Here is a 19,210-nt window from a genome sequence, read left to right on the forward strand (position 1 = left end):
TTTGCAGACTTGGTCGATTATCTCTAGAACTACTGGACCGATTTTAATGAAATTTGATATGTGTACATACATTGATACAATACAAAACAAATAACCATTGTAGTACGCACGCATGATCGTGCGTAACACTCGTTGGAGTCAGCTTGTATTAATTTTCTTCGAAATTTATAATACGTTTCTTTTCATGGAATCAGTCGTTTAGAAAAAATGTCTGCGAAAATTACTAATAAATAAAATTTTTCATTATACAGTGGTGTAAAGCATGAAGAGAATTTGCAGACTTGGTCGATTATCTCTAGAACTACTGGACCGATTTTAATGAAATTTGATATGTGTACATACATTGATACAATACAAAACAAATAACCATTGTAGTACGCACGCATGATCGTGCGTAACACTCGTTGGAGTCAGCTTGTATTAATTTTCTTCGAAATTTATAATACGTTTCTTTTCATGGAATCAGTCGTTTAGAAAAAATGTCTGCGAAAATTACTAATAAATAAAATTTTTCATTATACAGTGGTGTAAAACATGAAGAGAATTTGCAGACTTGGTCGATTATCTCTAGAACTACTGGACCGATTTTAATGAAATTTGATATGTGTACATACATTGATACAATACAAAACAAATAACCATTGTAATACACACGCATGATCGTGCGTAACACTCGTTGGAGTCAGCTTGTATTAATTTTCTTCGAAATTTATAATACGTTTCTTTTCATGGAATCAGTCGTTTAGAAAAAATGTCTGCGAAAATTACTAATAAATAAAATTTTTCATTATACAGTGGTGTAAAACATGAAGAGAATTTGCAGACTTGGTCGATTATCTCTAGAACTACTGGACCGATTTTAATGAAATTTGATATATGTACATACATTGATACAATACAAAACAAATAACCATTGTAATACGCACGCATGGTCGTGCGTAACACTCGTTGGAGTCAGCTTGTATTAATTTTCTTCGAAATTTATAATACGTTTCTTTTCATGGAATCAGTCGTTTAGAAAAAATGTCTGCGAAAATTACTAATAAATAAAATTTTTCATTATACAGTGGTGTAAAACATGAAGAGAATTTGCAGACTTGGTCGATTATCTCTAGAACTACTGGACCGATTTTAATGAAATTTGATATATGTACATACATTGATACAATACAAAACAAATAACCATTGTAATACGCACGCATGGTCGTGCGTAACACTCGTTGGAGTCAGCTTGTATTAATTTTCTTCGAAATTTATAATACGTTTCTTTTCATGGAATCAGTCGTTTAGAAAAAATGTCTGTGACAATCAGAAAAATTCTCTTAATTTCTTACACCATCAGTGTATAAATGTGTAATGAAAAAGGATTAAAATTGTACATTGATATTTTACTATTTAAAATAAAATAATATTGTTATTGGTACATGAATTCCCATTAAGGGTTTTCCATAGTTTCTGAAAATATATTTCTTAATACATTGCTTGTAATTTTGGCTTGACTAAATGCATGGTTTGTAGTTATTTCCTAGTATATTACCAAGTCCGTAATCAAGGTTAATGTATTAACAGAGCTGCCAACTCTGTTGGATTTTCCAATAAACTACTGGTTTTTGTCCATTTCATATGGTCTACTATATTAATAAAAATTCTCCTTGTTTTTGTAAATTTTAGAAAATTCCCTAAACGTGCGTTAGTCTTCTTAAAAAAAACTATCCCTATTGAAATTTTTGCACAGACTACTCATTTCCTTAAAATTTGATGAATGAAACGTGCCTCATTTATATAAATCAATTAAAAACTTTTTTGTTCTAAAATGTTCAGTTTATTTTTTATTCAAAAATCCATTTTTAAATTAAGTAAAAAATATTTTAACTGTACATGAACTAATTAAACGCATGAATGAAAAAATTTATAAATTGATGAATTAAATGCCTATTACCATTCAAAATTATGAGTAAACATAATACATAACATTTGAAGTTTATTTAATGTCAATCATAACTGGAAAATATTGCAATTTTTCTATTTCGATGACTATAAATTAAGAAAAGAAAAAACAGGACTTATAAGCAAATGACCATGTTCTTACGTTTTTCGTAAAAATTCTATTCTAAATATCTCTGCTATAGTTCACTACCTATGGGAAAAATATTTCTCAAAACCTTCACTTGTATACTAGAAAGAAAATAAAATGTAATATGCCAATGTTTAAATGTGAAACTGACGTTCGAAAATTCTGAAAATATTTATGCCGAAAAGAAACTATTTTGAGAAGATCTTTGAGTTATTTCTAACGACTAAATTTTGAATGTGTTGACGAAATAAATGTCTTTTATTTATGCAATATTTTCTAAGTCACAATATCATCTGCATTTGCTTGCTGAAATCCCTTACGGAAATAAAGGTTTATTTGAGGTTGTTTTGAGGTATATTTGTGGTATCGAGGTTGTTTTGAGGTATATATATGATGTATATTTGAGGTTGCTGAGAAAACAACCATAAAATTTATACCTCATAAAGGTTGTAATTGAGGTGTAGAAAAAATTCACTTCAAATCAACCAGACTAATAAGGTGATTTTCAAGGTATACAGGTTGTTTTTCTGGCACCTATAACAAAAGAAGTATTTATGAGGTATAAAAAAAATTTACCTTATTTCAACTTAAGGGAGTGAGGTATTTATTGAGGTGTGTGTAGTCATTTTATTTATACCTAAGCTCATTTTGAGATCGTTTTAAATTCACTTCATATCAACCAAACTGATGAGGTGAATTCTAAGGTATACAAGGTTGATACATATATACCTCTGGAGGTATATTTGAGGTTAATTTTCAGGTATTCATTTGCACCCTTTTCAACCTAACGACGTATTTAAATAACAACCTCCTTTATACCTTTAAAAATGCCTCATTTATGCCTCAAAAATACCTCAATTTTTCCTTAAGGGATCTCTTTCTTTGTAGTTTTTTTCCCCTTTTTATAGTTTTTTTCCCTCTTTAAGTTATATTTAGTAACTAAATTTAAATTTGTTGAACAAATCATGATTATAAAGTTAAAACGTCTCTATCTTTTTTAACTCGAAAATCATTTGAGCTTGTTATCCTAAAACTCAATCCAGGAACAATTCCAACCTCCGATTCTTATAAATCGCTTAAAACTTCAATTGGTATTCTCTTGAAGGGACTTGATTCAAATTATTATTATTTTTTTTTATTTTGTCTTATTTTTGTTTATTTATTTTCGGACTAACCATTACGCATTGTTACGAAGTAAACTGCTCCCGATTCTTTTTTCCCCCACCCCATCGAAAAGATTTTTTCTTAACGGCAGGCTCTGAACTTATCGTTCTTCTCCATGGAAGATGGCAGAAGTGTTGCTTATTTTTCGTTGCCTGGTGAGCACCTAGTAACCAAAGTCACGGAGACGAGTAACATTACCTACACGCTACACTGCTACAGATACTCGTTCATAGGGTGGGCCACATTCACACACAACAGAGGACAACACAGAGAAAAACATCCATGCCCTGAGTAGGATTCGAACCCGCAACTGTTGGCTTCGCAGTCAGGCAAGCTAACCGCTCGGCCACCTGTTAGACTTACTTTAAAATATAAAGATAACACCAACAAGAGATATTAGCTTAATTTTGCTATTTAACAGGGGTGAATTAACTGGCCTACCAATTAGGTGAACCGGGTTCGAATCCCAACAATGGTTTGTCGATAGAAATTCCATATCCGGCTTGCACTAACCACAGTGCTGACGTGAAATATATTCAGTGGTAGACGGATCATGGGTTAGTCTCCTTGCCGTTAAGCTAACCGTGGGAAGTTCTCGTGGTCTTCCTCTCCATGTAACGCAAATGCGGGTTAGTTCCATCAAACCACGAAGGCAAATTTCTCCTAATACTTGATCCGGGGGTTCCCTTGTCTTCTGGATTGGTTTCGCAGTTGCAAGGCTACGGAGGTGAACATTAGCAGTCGTAAACCCAAAAATTGGTTCAACGACGGGTATAAAATAAAATAAAATAACCGCGTTCCTAAAAGCCTCCACCGCCCGTTGTGAGCCAGAGAGTTCATTTAGGTTAAGATTCCACAATTTTGAGACTGACGGCAGGTTTGTGGCAATGCAGTCAGTATCGTGTTCAAGTCGCCTTTACTTCTCAGTCAAGCTCTAACCAGCCTGGTTGGACTGCTAGCCACTGGTAAAATCGAACTCCCAGTTCTTCACGATGACAGTTCAGTGCCTTAACCTTTAAACCATCGAATGCGGTCCCCAAATAGTTTATAAAGTCGTGTAAATAAAGAAATTACTTTATATTAGTTTTTGCAAGAAAATGAAAAAATTCGAAACTCGAGTTTTGTAACAAGCTAAATTTATTTGGAAACTTCAAAACTTTATAGTTAATATAAACTTGTTAAAACATACCATATATCTATTTCGTTTATTATAATTTCGCTTTTGACGTGTTTCTATGAGCATAAGTAATCAGCAGTGTAAATCGGAAGAAAAGTTTAATAACGAACCAATGCGCAAATTCATCAGGAAAATGGAGTGTCACTAAAATCAGTCGATCTAATATAAATCGTAATTCAGCTGCTATATAAAGCGAACGAGGAAAATGCTTCTTTGTTTGTGTGCATAAACTACGGCTAATACGTTTACAAAATATCTTATCTGAAATTATAGTTAGATACAGGAATGACAGATTTATCATGGAATACGTCTTCACAACCATAATTAAGATACTAAATTGATTGCTGCCATATAGTAAAAAGATATAAACACTGATATAAATTGCTTCCTATAAACATCCCTTACGAAAGTTATAGAGTACATGAAAATCGCTTTTTTTTTCATTAAAAATAAATAATCACCGTTGCTGATGGTGATTGATTTTAATTTGACCGATTATAAATCGTTTTAAATCCTATCTCTTCTTAAATTTTTGGTGAAATTGTAATAATTTTTGCACCACGTGTAATAATTTGTAAAAATATTTTGCTCAAAATTTATTGCATTTCATGTCAGATTATGAACAAATTATTTAGTTTATAACTGATTTGAGTGGTTTTTTTTTTTTTCAGGATCACCATGTGGTGTTACCGGAAGAAGTTGAAGATGGTAAGATCTAATTTACGCATTTTGAATTATTGTATAGAACAAGTCTTTATGTATACTGTCACCAAAAAAAATAAATAATTATTATTTTTTGCATTGGCAACAAAAATTAGAAAATTTAAAAACAAGCCATTCTAGTTTTAGCGTAAACAATTTCCATTTAGATATGCATTAAATAAAGTACAGGACAAGAAAAAGGTAATTTTTTACAAATTTAAATCCAAAGATTTTAATTCTTTTTCCTTCATTTTTTTTCTTCCATTTTTTAAGCCCTTTCTTCAGTTTCTTCTTCATTTTTTTTTAAAACTTTTTCTTTATTTTTTTCTCCCTTTCTTCATTTTTTCAAAACATTTCTTCATTTTTTAAATCCTTTGTTCATTTTTTTCACTTTTTCTTCATTTTTTTAACCCCTTCTCGTTTTTTTCTTTTTTCTTCATTTTTTTTTTACCCTTTCAACATTTTTTTTAAACCTTTCTTCATTTTTTTCTTTTTTCTTCCATTTTTTTTTACTCTTGGGTTTTATACGTTTTACGAGAAAAGCTTCGGTATGGGAGGGCTAAAAAAGAAGTACAAAATTATAATTGATGTTTTTTTTCCTTCTAATTTATTGCGGTGATAGGTAGTTTAATAATATAGATACTATATAATAAGTTTCTTCACTTCCCACTGAAACGAAAGAGCACTGAAATGTAATCATAGATTTTATAGGATGCATTCGCTGCATCTTTCTAAACCGTAGTCGGAAGTAGCGCACTTCAATTGAAACTACTGTAGTCGCTACTTTTTTTCGTAGTTTGTAGTATTCTGTGCTACTTTTTTAAAAAAAGTAGTGTAGTGTGATTAAAGAAAGCAGTAGTTTGTAGCGATTCCTGGCAACTACTTTTAACGTTAGTTTAGAAAAGAAACACCGTTCCAAAGCAACAAATTTTTCGAATTGGATGAGGAAAAAATCTTCGCGGGTTCGTCAATGGATGCAATGAAAATGATCGTGGCTACAGCTAAGCGTTAATAGAAATTACGTGTTTTAAAATCATGTATAACTAATATTTTAACTAGCCAACTTACGAAAAATAGTTAATTAATCACTTAGATCACACTTTCACATGCACACTTTTTAAACATTGATGTATTTTCCAAGGAAGGGAGCGCATTTTCGATGTACTTTATTTCGTGGAGGAAATTATTAGCATTAAACAATTAAAAAATTACAAGTACTTGATAATTTTGCATTTCTTAAATATTCGCTATCAAAAAAGGCATAAAAAATTAAAGATCAAATGAACAAATTCGAGAATTTTTTTTTTTTTGGAATAGCAAATGGCTCATGTAAACATGAACAAATATTTCTTAATTATTCCCTTTTATTCAATGAAATTCAATTTCTTATTCAAAACCATTTTGAACATAGGTGTAAATTAAGTACTCCAGCGAAGTTCGTCTCCCTCAGGGTGCGTAGCGTTTTTTAAAAGCCCTTAAAGGTGCTTTTTTCATTGGGTGTTTTTAAAAAGTGCTTCCTTTCCCCTTTTTCAAAATGAGATTTTTCCTTTACTATGTTGATTTTCGCTTCGAATTATGTAAAAATAACAGTTCACATTGTTCTATGGAACGTTTTCATAATTAATTCAGTCCCAATCTATTTCGGCGTATAGTCAGTCCGTAGCGTATGAAAATGCCATTCGTTTTGCATGATTCAAAATTTCATGATTTTTGACAATTGTCAAAAACAATACCATAATTTTTTTTTTTTTTTTTTTATTGAGATGACGGTCAAAACAAGATAATACCGTCGATTGTCAAAAACTTTCAAACCCTGCGTAATTATGATATTTTTTTAAAGTATTTAAAAATATTTTTTGATTGCTTGAAAAGTGCTTAAAAGGTGCTTATTTTTTGTTGAATAATTTATCTACCTGTCCCTAATGTAGTGACTACAATTCCAAAGTAGTTTGTAGTTACTACATTTTTTTTAAAGAAAAGAAATCGTAGCTAACTACAATTGAATAAAAGTAGTTTTATTAAACTACGAAAATAATGTGGAAGTTCCGACTACTGTCTCTAGATACTTTATTTTTTTTTAAAAAGTACTACCATTTACCAAAATACAAATATAGTGAGACTGAATTACCATTGCTAGACTAAAATACTAAATCAATATAGCATTAAATAAGTGAGTTAAGTGATCTCTGATTCTGAAAATGGCGCAGAATGGCAATATGGAGACACACACAGTTATTCAAATACATACAAACATATATTCAAGTTCAAATACATTTTTTCTTTGAACTTGTAGTCGATGACACTCGACGTTAATACAGTTTTTTTTTTCCAAATATTCATTCATCAATTAAATTTAATTAATAAATTTCAGTTTTATATGGGAGAAAATCATTTTAGTTGACCTAAGTAGTAATTAACTTTGATTTTTTTGAAGTTATACTTCTTATGCGACTTCCAACAAGGTTGCGTTAAACGTTTAACGCTACATTTTTATTGGCCGGGAAATCACGTGGTAGGATCCAATTTTCCCTCATTCATTTCCATATTGTTTTGGTTCTCACTAGCATAAAAATAATAAAAGTATTGTTTTTCTATAAATAATTTTTTAGTTTGTTTTGATACACATATAATTTAATAGGATAGTATTTTTTATTTTCAAATTTAGTGGATAACAATTGTAAAAAATGAGTGAAAACAATTCCACGGATAATGCGATGGATTTGAGGTTATGTCAAGGTACGTCTCTTGTGAATATCAATTGATTGTTAGGTTTTCTCTTTTGAAATTACATTATGACGCATTCACATACATTATTAATACAAATACATTTTCCATGGCGAGACGATGAGGCAACCATAAGCACTTCCACTGGTTCAAGAGGTCCACGAGGGAAAAATGCACAATATTACCGTGATTACAGAGCACGGAAGCGAGCGGAGCAGGAAAAAGAGTCGTTGAATAGAACTAGTGATCCTTCTACGACTGCTGATCCTTGTACAATTAACATCGCAGGTTACGAAGTTTAACTTCTTCCGCGTGGAGGGACTCCACGCACTATTATTATTATTATTATTATTATTTTTTAATATTTCTTGTTTTTATTGTCAAGTACTATTAACAAAATTATGTTACTGCCAGTCTCAAGAGAGCTGTTTTCAACCTTTTCAGAATATAATTTTCAAACAGTTTTGGTCACGATAAGGGAAATCATTCTTCTTTAATTTTTTTTTATACGTCAGATAAAATCCTGTGTGTGAGTGTGTTTTTCCTTCTGAATTTCATAAGTGAGCATCTGTTACCCACCATTTCATATTATGCTCTCCATAAACTAAAATGACTACTAGCATCAGTATTTTGAATATTAATAGATTACTATCAACCGAAACAAATTCGTGAAATTTGCATGCTTCTATTGTTCACAACGTTTTTCTCAAAAGGCAAGGACTCCAAGCCAAAACGAATACCCTCATATAAATAACTTATGAACAATGGAAGGTATTCATGATTCTTTTCCCCTTTCCCGAAAGATATTTCATTCTAAATCACGATGTTCGTGATCTTTATAGTAGCTTAAATTGCTACCAAATATGACTAGCCTGTTATCTAGTAGTCAAATTATGATAAAAGTCACTACATAACATTTTACCGTTCAAGAACCTGGGAAATAAGCTACAGCCAATAAGAAAGTACTAAACATAGATTTAGTAATCTTTATTTACTATTCACTAATAAATTATTACTTTACTTAGCAGTATCTTTTCGCAATAAAAATGCACCTTCACATGAACCCTTCACTTTTTCTTAGTAATGGTGCACTAATAGCATTGGGGAATAAATATTTTGTTCTAATTATACAAGTACTTAATATTACTTGAGTCTATTGTGGGAATTTCAAGTCTGAAATTAGCTTTGTTGCAATCTGCATGATATTTTTAGTTTAGTTTATTTTATGTATGAATAATTCAGAGGTCTGTCCAGGTCAAATTTACTACCGTTAAGCGGTACATTCACAAATTCAACTTTAGGAAATTTCACAAAATACTTTTTCATAAAATTTTACTTTTGTATCCCGTAAAAAACGATAAATCCGTATTTTTACCATATTTTTTGTGGATTTTTTAATATAATTTTTGATTTTCACAAGTTATGCCTAAATTTTCACAAAATAGGTACCTCTCAGAAAAACCTAGACGGACCCCTGAATATACAAGTTTATAAAGAACATATATGTTTATATACATGCATTGTCTGCCTCATTTAAAAATTATACTTAAGACAGCAAACATATGGCCTTTTCGTAACTCATCATAACCTGAAATGTATTGCCTTCTTTATTTCTACCACTCCCTACGTAGCAGAGAAGTGGGGGCACTTAGTATTCACTCGAGTGAATTTTAAAAATTCCTGTTCAGGAATAAATTGTTCAGTTACATAAAATTGTAACTCGTAGAGAGAAACTGATTGTCTAATAACCGTTCAAAAAGAAAAAAAATATTAATCAAAATTGTTCCTCACTGCAATATAATTCAGCATTTTTTCATCCCTCTATTTTTTATTCAATAACTGTTGAAGTAAACGTAATTGCTTATAACGTAATATGTTTTATTAGACGCTTGAGGTTTGTTTTTTTTTCAATTTACGATAACATTCGTTACGTCGAACTTTTTCCTTGTACGATAGTAGCACGATATCTGCCTTTTTTTTATTTTGAAAAATAGGTTTCATTATTTATCTACCAATTGCAAAGAAAAAGTACAAATAAAAATAAGTGCAATTGCCTCTCGATAAGGACGGGATAGCCTGGTTGGTAGAGCACTAGGCACAAGTCCAAGAGGACGTGAGTTTCATCCCTGCCGGCCGAAGATTCCTAGTGTAGTAAATGGTGACTAATTCACGTTAAATCTGTCAGGTCACAAAGTTCTCCATGTTCTTGTAACAAATTATACCTCTGGGGGTACTGATCCAGGAGTTCCCTTGTCTTCTGGATTGGTTCAAATTTGCAAGGCTACGGAGTTGAACATGGGTAGCCGTAAACTGAAAATTTGGACAGCTGTTCAACGACGGTTAAAAATAAAATAAAATAAAATAGCTATGGTGGCTCAGGGATAGAGCGTTCGCCTTCCAATTGGGTGACCCGGGTTCGAATCCCAGCGATGGCTGGTCGATACGAATTCCGCATCAGGCTTGCACCAACCACAGTGCTGACATAAAATATTCTCAGTGGTAGATTCATGGGTTAGAATCTCCTTGCCGTCAAGCTAACAGTGGGAATTTCTCGAGGTTTTCCTCTCCATGTAACGCAAATTCGGGTTAGTTCCATCAAAATGTCCTCCACGAAGGCAAATGTCTCCCCATACTTGATCCAAAAGTTCTCTTGTCTACTAGATTAGGATTAGAATTACATGACTGCAGAGTTAAACATTAGTTGCCGCAAACCCAAAAAATTAAGTCGGCTGTTTAACGACTGTTAAAAAATTAAATAAAACTGACTATCGTTATTTTATTAAAAAATTAGACACATACTTCTCTTTTTTGTTAATCCTGTAATCACACGATTTCTAAATTTTAAATTTGATAGTGTAAATTTTACTGAGAAAAAATAATAACATAATTAGATGTAATGGGTGGCTTATTTTTTTTAGTAAATAATTGGAAATGTACTAATGCATTATCATTTGAGTTATTTCGAATTTCGTTCGGTGCCTCCTCATTTTTCCTTGAGAAATTACATTTTTGAACCAGAAAGATTTACAAAAACAATTTTTATTGTTTTTGTAAATAAAAAGTGTAATAAAAATAATTGTAAAACAGGTTACGGAATCCTAAATAATCTACCTTCTTACGGCGGAACCCCAACTCAATAAATAAAGTTAAAGTAATTTAAGGTCAACTACAAAAGACCGTTTTTAAAATATTTAATTAGAGGAAGTCTTAATAAAATCTTAGAAAAAAGTTTTATTAATGACAATTAAAATTGTAGTTCTTGTACTATATCTAGTCTAGTTATGAATTTGTGTTTGGTGTACTATGTTAGTGTGAATGTGGGTGGATGTTGACTATCATATAGTCACTTTGGTAAATGTACAAGGTCTAGTTAAGTGCCACTGGCCGGTATACATTTGCCCGGTATGCCCTACCGGGCAAATTTAAGGTCAAGTGCCACTGCTCAGTGTGCATTTAAGCGGTACTCTGAACACTGATGTTTCTCCTAATCTATCCTCAGCAGATATTAAAATATCGAATAAATATAATAATATCAACGAATAAATTAATATCAAATCGGATATAACAAATATTTCGGACATTCACCAAAGCGACTAATTGATTGTTGACATTCACCGGTGAAAGTCGACATTCTCTTGATTTTGGCCATTCAGGGTAATGTATATATACCTAAGCTGAAAATGAATAAAATAAGCCGAATAATGGTTTACTTCAAAATGATAACTTAAAATAACCACTATAAACGCTGTAAGTGATTATTAGGGAAACATATTCCTTTATTAAATAATTTAGTTATTTTACTTTGATTTGAAAAGCACGATAAGGAAATACAAATGCAATATTTTCTAAATGCTTGTTATTTTTCATAATTTGCTCTTTTCTTTCCAAAATTCCATTTGTATTTCATTGGCATTTTACTGAAAATAATTTCATTAAAAGGCAACCGAAAGACTAAATAAATTATGAATTACAGGTTGAATCTGAGATGTTTTAAAATTCTTCACTGGTTATGAAAAGTACTAACTTGCGGAACCCCTTTAACTCTTCCACAGAACCCTAGGATTCTGAGGCACACCATTTAAGTTGTTGTTGTTGTTAGTGTTGTTAATCTACGTCGCACTAGAGCTGCACAATGGGCTATCGGCGACGGTCTGGGAAACATCCCGGAGGATGATCCGAAGACATGCCATCACAATTTAGGACCAATACCGCACACCCTCGGTCCCTGCGCAGACTGATCCAAGTGGTCACCCACCCGCACACTGACCGTAGCCAGTGATGCTTGACTTTGGTGATCTGCTGGGAACCGTGTCTTAACGATCAGTCCACTGCGGGATCACACCATTTAAGAACCGCTGCTCTAAAAAGCTGATGAACTATAAAAATGAGTAATATAAATAGGTTTTATATTACTAATATCATAAAAAGGTTTTAATAATATTATAATAGATTAATGTTATGATAGATTAATATTATAAAAAGTAATAATAATATTTTAATACAGTCGGACTTCTATTTAACGAACTTCTGTTTTGAGAATTTCTCTAATTTGCGATTGTTTTTCGATGAACCAAGAACATTGTTGAAATTTCTTCTTAAAATAACTTCCAAACAGCGAAGTGAATTTTCTATTTAACGAACTTTTTTTTGGAGATTCACTTTCCTCATTTCCCAAAATATTTCAGAACATTTCAAACTTGTAAACGCATTTTATGGAGGATATTGATAATTCGAAACCACTTAACTCTTAGAAAAAACAGTAAAATCCCCTTTCCTTTTTTATAAATTTTTTTTTATTCCATTTCAAACGAAAAACTCAAGACAAAATGTAATGTATGTTTGAAATTTTATAATAAATGCAGATATAATTCTATACATAAACTTAGCTTTTTTTTTTTTTTAAGTTGAAAATGTATGTAGCATGATAGTGTAACACTGGGAAATGTTTTGTTCTATTCTTGCTTTCCATGCAGATTTCTTTTATGGTTAAGATTTATAAAGTAAATAGTAGATACTAGTTTACAAGATAACGGGGTATCAATTGCTATTTAAAGTATGTCTAGGGCAGGGATGGCGAACCAATGGCACGCGACACAATATTTTAGGCACGCCACCGATCACAATTGTTATTGCACTATGAATTGTTATTGCACAAATGTTATTACGCTATGAAGCATATGTAACAATTAAATTAAAATTCACAAAAAAAACAAACAAAATAATAAACAATTATTAATTAAAAAATGACAATTAATGCTAAAAAACAATTAATAACCATAAAAAACAATTTAACAATAAATAATCAGCAAAAAAAAATCAACAGTTTTGCTTAAACTATAACTTATATTAGGTAGTAAGATATTAGTAATATCTTACTACCTAATATAAGTTATTTGTCATCTAATCTGCAACAACAGAAGTTACACTGATGTTACTTTAAGTTGAATTACGCGTATAACTGAGACATTGCAAAATGTATTTTTTTTCTCTATGTAAATAAAGAGTTTTGAGTTGATAGTATTTAGTATTATTATTATCCCAATAATCATGAAGTCAAAATTATTTGACGGCACGTCTGTGACTTCATTAAACAATTTTTTAGAAAAAAATGGCACGTTGGTGTATAAAGGTTCGCCACCCCTGGTGTAGGGTTTATGAATTTAAAATCTAATTTGTGTTGTTTAAGTACTTCAAAAGGTGATTTTCGATTTAACAAATTTTCCATACAACGAACTTATTATCGGAACTTAGCAACTTCGTTAAGTAGAGGTCCGACTGTATATATTTATATTATAATAGGTATAAATAGGTAAATATAGTAAGGAAAAACAAATAGGTTTCGTAACACATTTCTTATTTTCATTCCTTAGTCCCTCCTCGCGGTTCGAGGGGCCCCCTTTTCAAATTCGTGGCTATTTTCTTATCGCGACAGCTACTTTACCCAATCTTAGCCTCCCTAATAAAACAAGCGCATTTCCTCCGCTTGTATTTGCAGAATCTTAGGGAACACCTTGATTAATATCAGGTAATTTATCTAGCAATCACGCCCTCGTCGGAGTTTCTCAGTCCCTAGTAGTCAATAAATCACTCTCTCCTCCTGCAAAGCAAACATTTGCAAGCAGTTTATCTGTTTTACAAAATGAGGCACGTGTTTCCGATGACAGGCTTGATTTGTATCATCCTGTTCAATGTATCCCAGAAATGTTTGCATCTTCCGCGACGCGGCGTCTAAAAATACAGGCCGCTGTCTGCCGAGATCGCCGTGCTGTTCAGGGTGCGTCAGCGATTGCATCCTGTTTATTCTGCTGCTGCACTTCATTAGTTACTGCTGGATGGGAGGAAATTAAAGAGGAAGCTTCCTCAAATGGTGTGCTAGGATCTGAAGGAGCGATTATTTTATAGTTTCAGATGAGGAAAACTAACCCTTCTTGCTAGGGGTGGTAGGGATGGGAGGAAGAGAGCTACAAAAGAAAACAAAAACAAAAAACTCTTAGTTTTTGAAAGCCACAATGAATTTAGTTTATATATAGAGGTAAAAAAGGTAGAGAAACGTGGAAAATTACAGAATTATGAAACAAGAGAAAAAGAAAATTATTTAAAAAAAAATTAATAACAATCCGGAAAATAATAAATAAAAAACATTTATATCTAATCTCCTCATCAATTCACACGATAATATTCGCAAAAAGGAGTGCTTACTAATATTGTATCAATATAGCCAAAGCAAAATGTATCAACACAATAGTATGAGGAACACTAAAAAAAAAAAATAATAATAATTTTAAAAAAAAATTATAACAAAATTTGTCACGTAAAAACAGAAAATTTGCGGATATAATCGTGTGAACTGATTAAGAGATCATATCTTTTTCCCCCCCCCCCTCGCATTTTTATATATTTTTTTTTTAATATATACTTTTTTTTCTTCTCTTTGTTTCCATTGCTTTTATTATTACCAAATCTTGAAACAGTTTCTCGATTTGTTTTTTGGATAAATAAATATTACTACATATCTATCTATCTATATTATATAAAACGCTAATACGTACGTATGTATGTATGTATCAATAAAACCGATGATATTTCTTTTCTCGCGCTGGCAACAGTTTTCATTTTTAATTGATTGGATTCGGCGCGCAAGAGCACGTAGTCAGCAACCAGATAACAATAACCAGAGTGATCATTATCAGGTTGTTCAATTCAGATTCATGCACTAAAAACATGACAATATTTAATTTAAACTCAATTAGGAATTAATTAATTAATTGAAGTGAGAATGCTTTAAAAGGCCGCTGTTGAATTGATATTTTTCTACTGGGAGCTACCTAAACGTCTAAAAAACGTTTAAGTGTTTGTATTGAATGCATTGAATTTTTTCATATTTCGCGTTTATTTATGCATTGAATTTTCACGCTTTAAAATGCAGAATATTAGTGAAGCAATATTTGATAATTTATTTTGCTAATATGTTTCTTATTTAGCTAATGTTTTGATTTTTTCACCATGTACAATCTAAATAGCTAATATACTTTTTTAAAAGCCAATAAGAACATTGGTAGAATTCATCTACATAAGTACAATACTATGTCTTTGATGATAAAATACTATGTCTTTGATGATAATATATTATGTCTTTGTGCTAGAACATTGTGTTCATTGGCGAGCGAGCGCAGCGAGCCATGGTTCACGGCGTGAACCACATAGGATTGCGTAGCAATTCTCAGGGGTTAGCGAGCAGGGGGCGGAGCCTCCTAGTTCCTTTAATTCTATTAATTTGATTAAAAATGGTATTTAAATAGATATTCTTAGAAACATTAGAATTCCAAGTCATTAGTTTATTGATATTAAAATTAAAGTCATTTCCTTTAGCGTATAAATCACAAAGCAGATATTTTCTTCTTTTGTAATACCGAAATCAAAAAAATTAAAATTAATATTTTAATCATGGTTACGAAACGAGATTAATTCCTCGGGGTAAACATTATTTAATGATAATCTTGAAAATTAAAGATAATTAAATCAGCAATTAAGAGTATAATTTTTTTCATAATAGTGCATAAATAAGTTAGCTGACAGAGATGAAAAATTAGATCAATTTGAAGAAAAATATCTTTCCGTTGTAAAGATAATTATTTATAAGGCAAAAGTTAATTAGAATTTCCCAATAATCAAAACAGCAATTAAGGATTTTTTTAAAATCATTGTAATAACTATGAAGAACATATTTTAGTTTAGAAATTGAAATGCTATTGAAAAGATCCTGGAAATCAAAAGTCGCAATAGAATTAATATATTCTAAAATCGGTGGATCATTAGTGATAATCCAAACCATCTTTAATAACCTTCTTTCAATCGCACCGCTTGCTTTAATGGCCTTACGTCAACAACAAAACACCCAATAAAGTTTTTTTTCTTCTGTATTTATGTTATTATAGGTTAAAATAAAATTTCTAAAACATTCATATCAATTTTATCATTAACCTCTGAAGTATATCGTTTTAAAGTAGGTAAAAAAAATCGTTTGAAAAAGAAATCTTCAAAATTCATCAATAAAGTCTCATATTAAGAATAAATAAAATCTAAAATCTCATAATTTATTTACAATAAAAAATCATATTTTTTCAACATTTGACAGATGAATATTTGCATAAATTTTGTTAGTAATAAAATTTTTTAAGCATTTTATATCCTTTACAACATCAACTTTATTACAGTCATAAATTTCCTAACAAAATATAAACACATGGCTCCCATCTTGCACGGACATGAGAAAATAAAATTCTCTCAGTAGTAACTTAGTAAAACATTTTTTAATGGAATTGGCAGTTAAGCTGAATTCGGTGTTATTTTCCCATACAAATTCAATTTATGTTTATTTCCTCTATTTAATTAAAAAAATAAAAATAAGGAGTAGCTATTTTTTTTTTTTGTAATGTCTGATAAACAAAGTTAGACAAAGAGATACGTTGTCTAACTTAGGGTAAAAGAAATTCTATATCGCAAGAACGTCTTGGGAAAAACAGAAACAAACAAATAAAAGAAAGAAATCAGCAAAATATTACTGTCTTCATCTCCATTACTTAAGTGTAGGAGTGGTTTATTAGATATCAAATACCCTTTTCTTTGGAAAAAAGAAGAAAAAATCTTAACGCAAACCACAAACTTCCGTTGAAATTAATTTTTTCTTAACATTAATTTTAACGACGTAGCAAAAGGCCATAGAATGGTGTAATTAATGGTGTCTCTGAACCTTGTTAGTGTTCAGTGGGGGAGGTCTCAGACGAATTTGGCGTGCGTGATCGTTAGCTAAAAATCTCGTTACTCAGAACATTTTTCGAAGAAACGTTTTTTTTTTTATTTATTACTATTGCGTTTCTGTATAACTTAGAAAAATTGATTTATTACGTGTCACATCGTTGGTTTTACAAAAGTTAAAATGTCTTATGAAAGATTAATATTTTCTCGTTTTAACTACTGAACCAACAAATTTAAAAATAAAAAAAAAAGTTCTTCGCGATTTTTAATTCGAACATTTTATTTCGCTTCGCTACCACGTAAGAAAAATTTTTTTTTTAAAAAATATCATAAATTACCGTTAAAAATTGGCAGCTAAAATTTTGTTCTCTGATTTTAAATTTGAAAAAACTGCAGTTTACAAAAACGAATTATTAGCATGTTACGGTGAATGACCGAAGTCAAGAGAATGTCGACTTTCACCGGTGAATGTCAACAATCACACAGTCGTGAATGTCCGAAATATTTGATTTTATATTAATTTACTCGTTGATATTATTATATTTATTCGATATTTTAATATCTGCAGAGGAAAAACATCAGTGTTCGGAGTACCGGTTAAATGCATATTGGGCAAAGGCACTTGACATTAAGAAAACATTGAATGTAGTGCATACCGGGCAGTGGCACTTAACTAGTATATATTTCGGACATTTACCAAAGCGACTGTGTGAATGTCGACATTCACCGGTGGAAGTCCACCCATTTTGGTCATTAGGAGGGAAAATTTAAAAAAAAAAAAATTTGAACTTTTAAAGTTAATTTATTATTAGTTAACTATTTGTTTCCTCTATTATTTTTAATTTTTCTGTGTAACTCTGCTGGATACCTTTCAATCATTTTCAGGGGTTTCCAACTTACATGAGGCCGGGGGCCACAATTAAAAACACAAATCAAATGGCGGGCCGCAACTTTATCAAAATTTTATGTAGGACTATGTTTGAAGGAACATTAAATATTACTGTCAGTCTTTTACCAAGTTGTACAAAACAAAAGTATTGAATTACAAATTAAAATAAGAAGTAGACTTTTAAAAATATTTAATTGTTGTTAATAATATTTTTAAAAATATTAAATAAATAATAAAAAATTCGGGCTACAGCAAATGAGCACCAAAGTATTAAACAATTAATGTGCAACAGATATCTAAATGTTAAGATATAAAACTTTAAAAAGGTTGGTATTAAAATTTACATAGTAGCACACAAAATATTCAATAAGAAAATTGAGGCTTGTCTGCTGCAACTACCAGAGAATAGGTGTTTACATTTTAAATTTAAAATTTACAAATGTGTGTGTAAATATTTTCGTCCAAAATGAGTGGTTTCAAAAAGTTAAATCGGAGAATTTCTTCGAGAAAATTTCTGATACGCACATGCTAAATTATATTCACAAAATACAAAAAAAAAGAGAAAAAAAAGAGCAACATACACGATTAATTTTTGTATTTGGATAAATATTTTCTTAGATGCAAACCCTGAGAAATAAATTTCTTTGCACAGTTGGTATGCTAAATTTCATAGAAACGAAGAGATTAGGTTTTTATTAACGAGAAAAGTATTTTAAACTCATAGATTTTTTACGAAAATTGTCAGCAAGAAAATGATAACTAATATATTTTAGTTCGCGGGCCACAAAAAACAGCTTCGCGGGCTGGAAACCCTGATTTAGATAAATGCAATTAAGTTGCTGCTACTTTTTCTATGTTTCCCAATACCAGAAATTAAAGCATATGTTCGATTAACCGCTCTTTAAGAATGATCGTATGAGCACTGATAATGATGGGTTATTAGGGGAGATTTCAGTACGCATCCAGCTTGCACCGACCACAGTGCTGACGTGAAATATCCTCAGTAGTAGATGGATCATGGGTTAGAGTTCCCTTGCCGTCAGTCTAACCGTGGGAGGTTCTTCTTCTCTATGTAACGCAAATGCGGGTTAGTTCCTTCAAAAAGTCGTCCTCCACGAAGGCAAATATCTCCCAATACTTGATCCAGGGCTCCCCTTGTCTACGGAGTTGCATTAAAAGTCATAAACCCAAAATAGGGACGATTGTTCAACGACGGTTATAAATA

At 31.2% G+C, this 19,210-nt stretch overlaps 1 protein-coding gene across 2 annotated transcripts in view; it reads left to right on the forward strand.

The window, feature by feature from the left end:
• The window catches only part of LOC107443004 (septin-9), a 92,087-nt gene that overhangs the window by 38,965 nt on the left and 33,912 nt on the right, over positions 1-19,210 (forward strand). For both annotated transcript variants that reach the window (XM_087164641.1, XM_087164640.1), the window contains exon 2: positions 5,087-5,123. In XM_087164641.1, the coding sequence (XP_087020767.1) occupies positions 5,087-5,123 (37 nt within the window). The remainder of the gene's footprint in view (positions 1-5,086; positions 5,124-19,210) is intronic.

The sequence above is a fragment of the Parasteatoda tepidariorum genome, chromosome 5, assembly GCF_982258835.1.
Source record: "Parasteatoda tepidariorum strain Cologne lab strain chromosome 5, Ptep-v5.0, whole genome shotgun sequence".
NCBI lineage: Eukaryota > Metazoa > Arthropoda > Arachnida > Araneae > Theridiidae > Parasteatoda > Parasteatoda tepidariorum.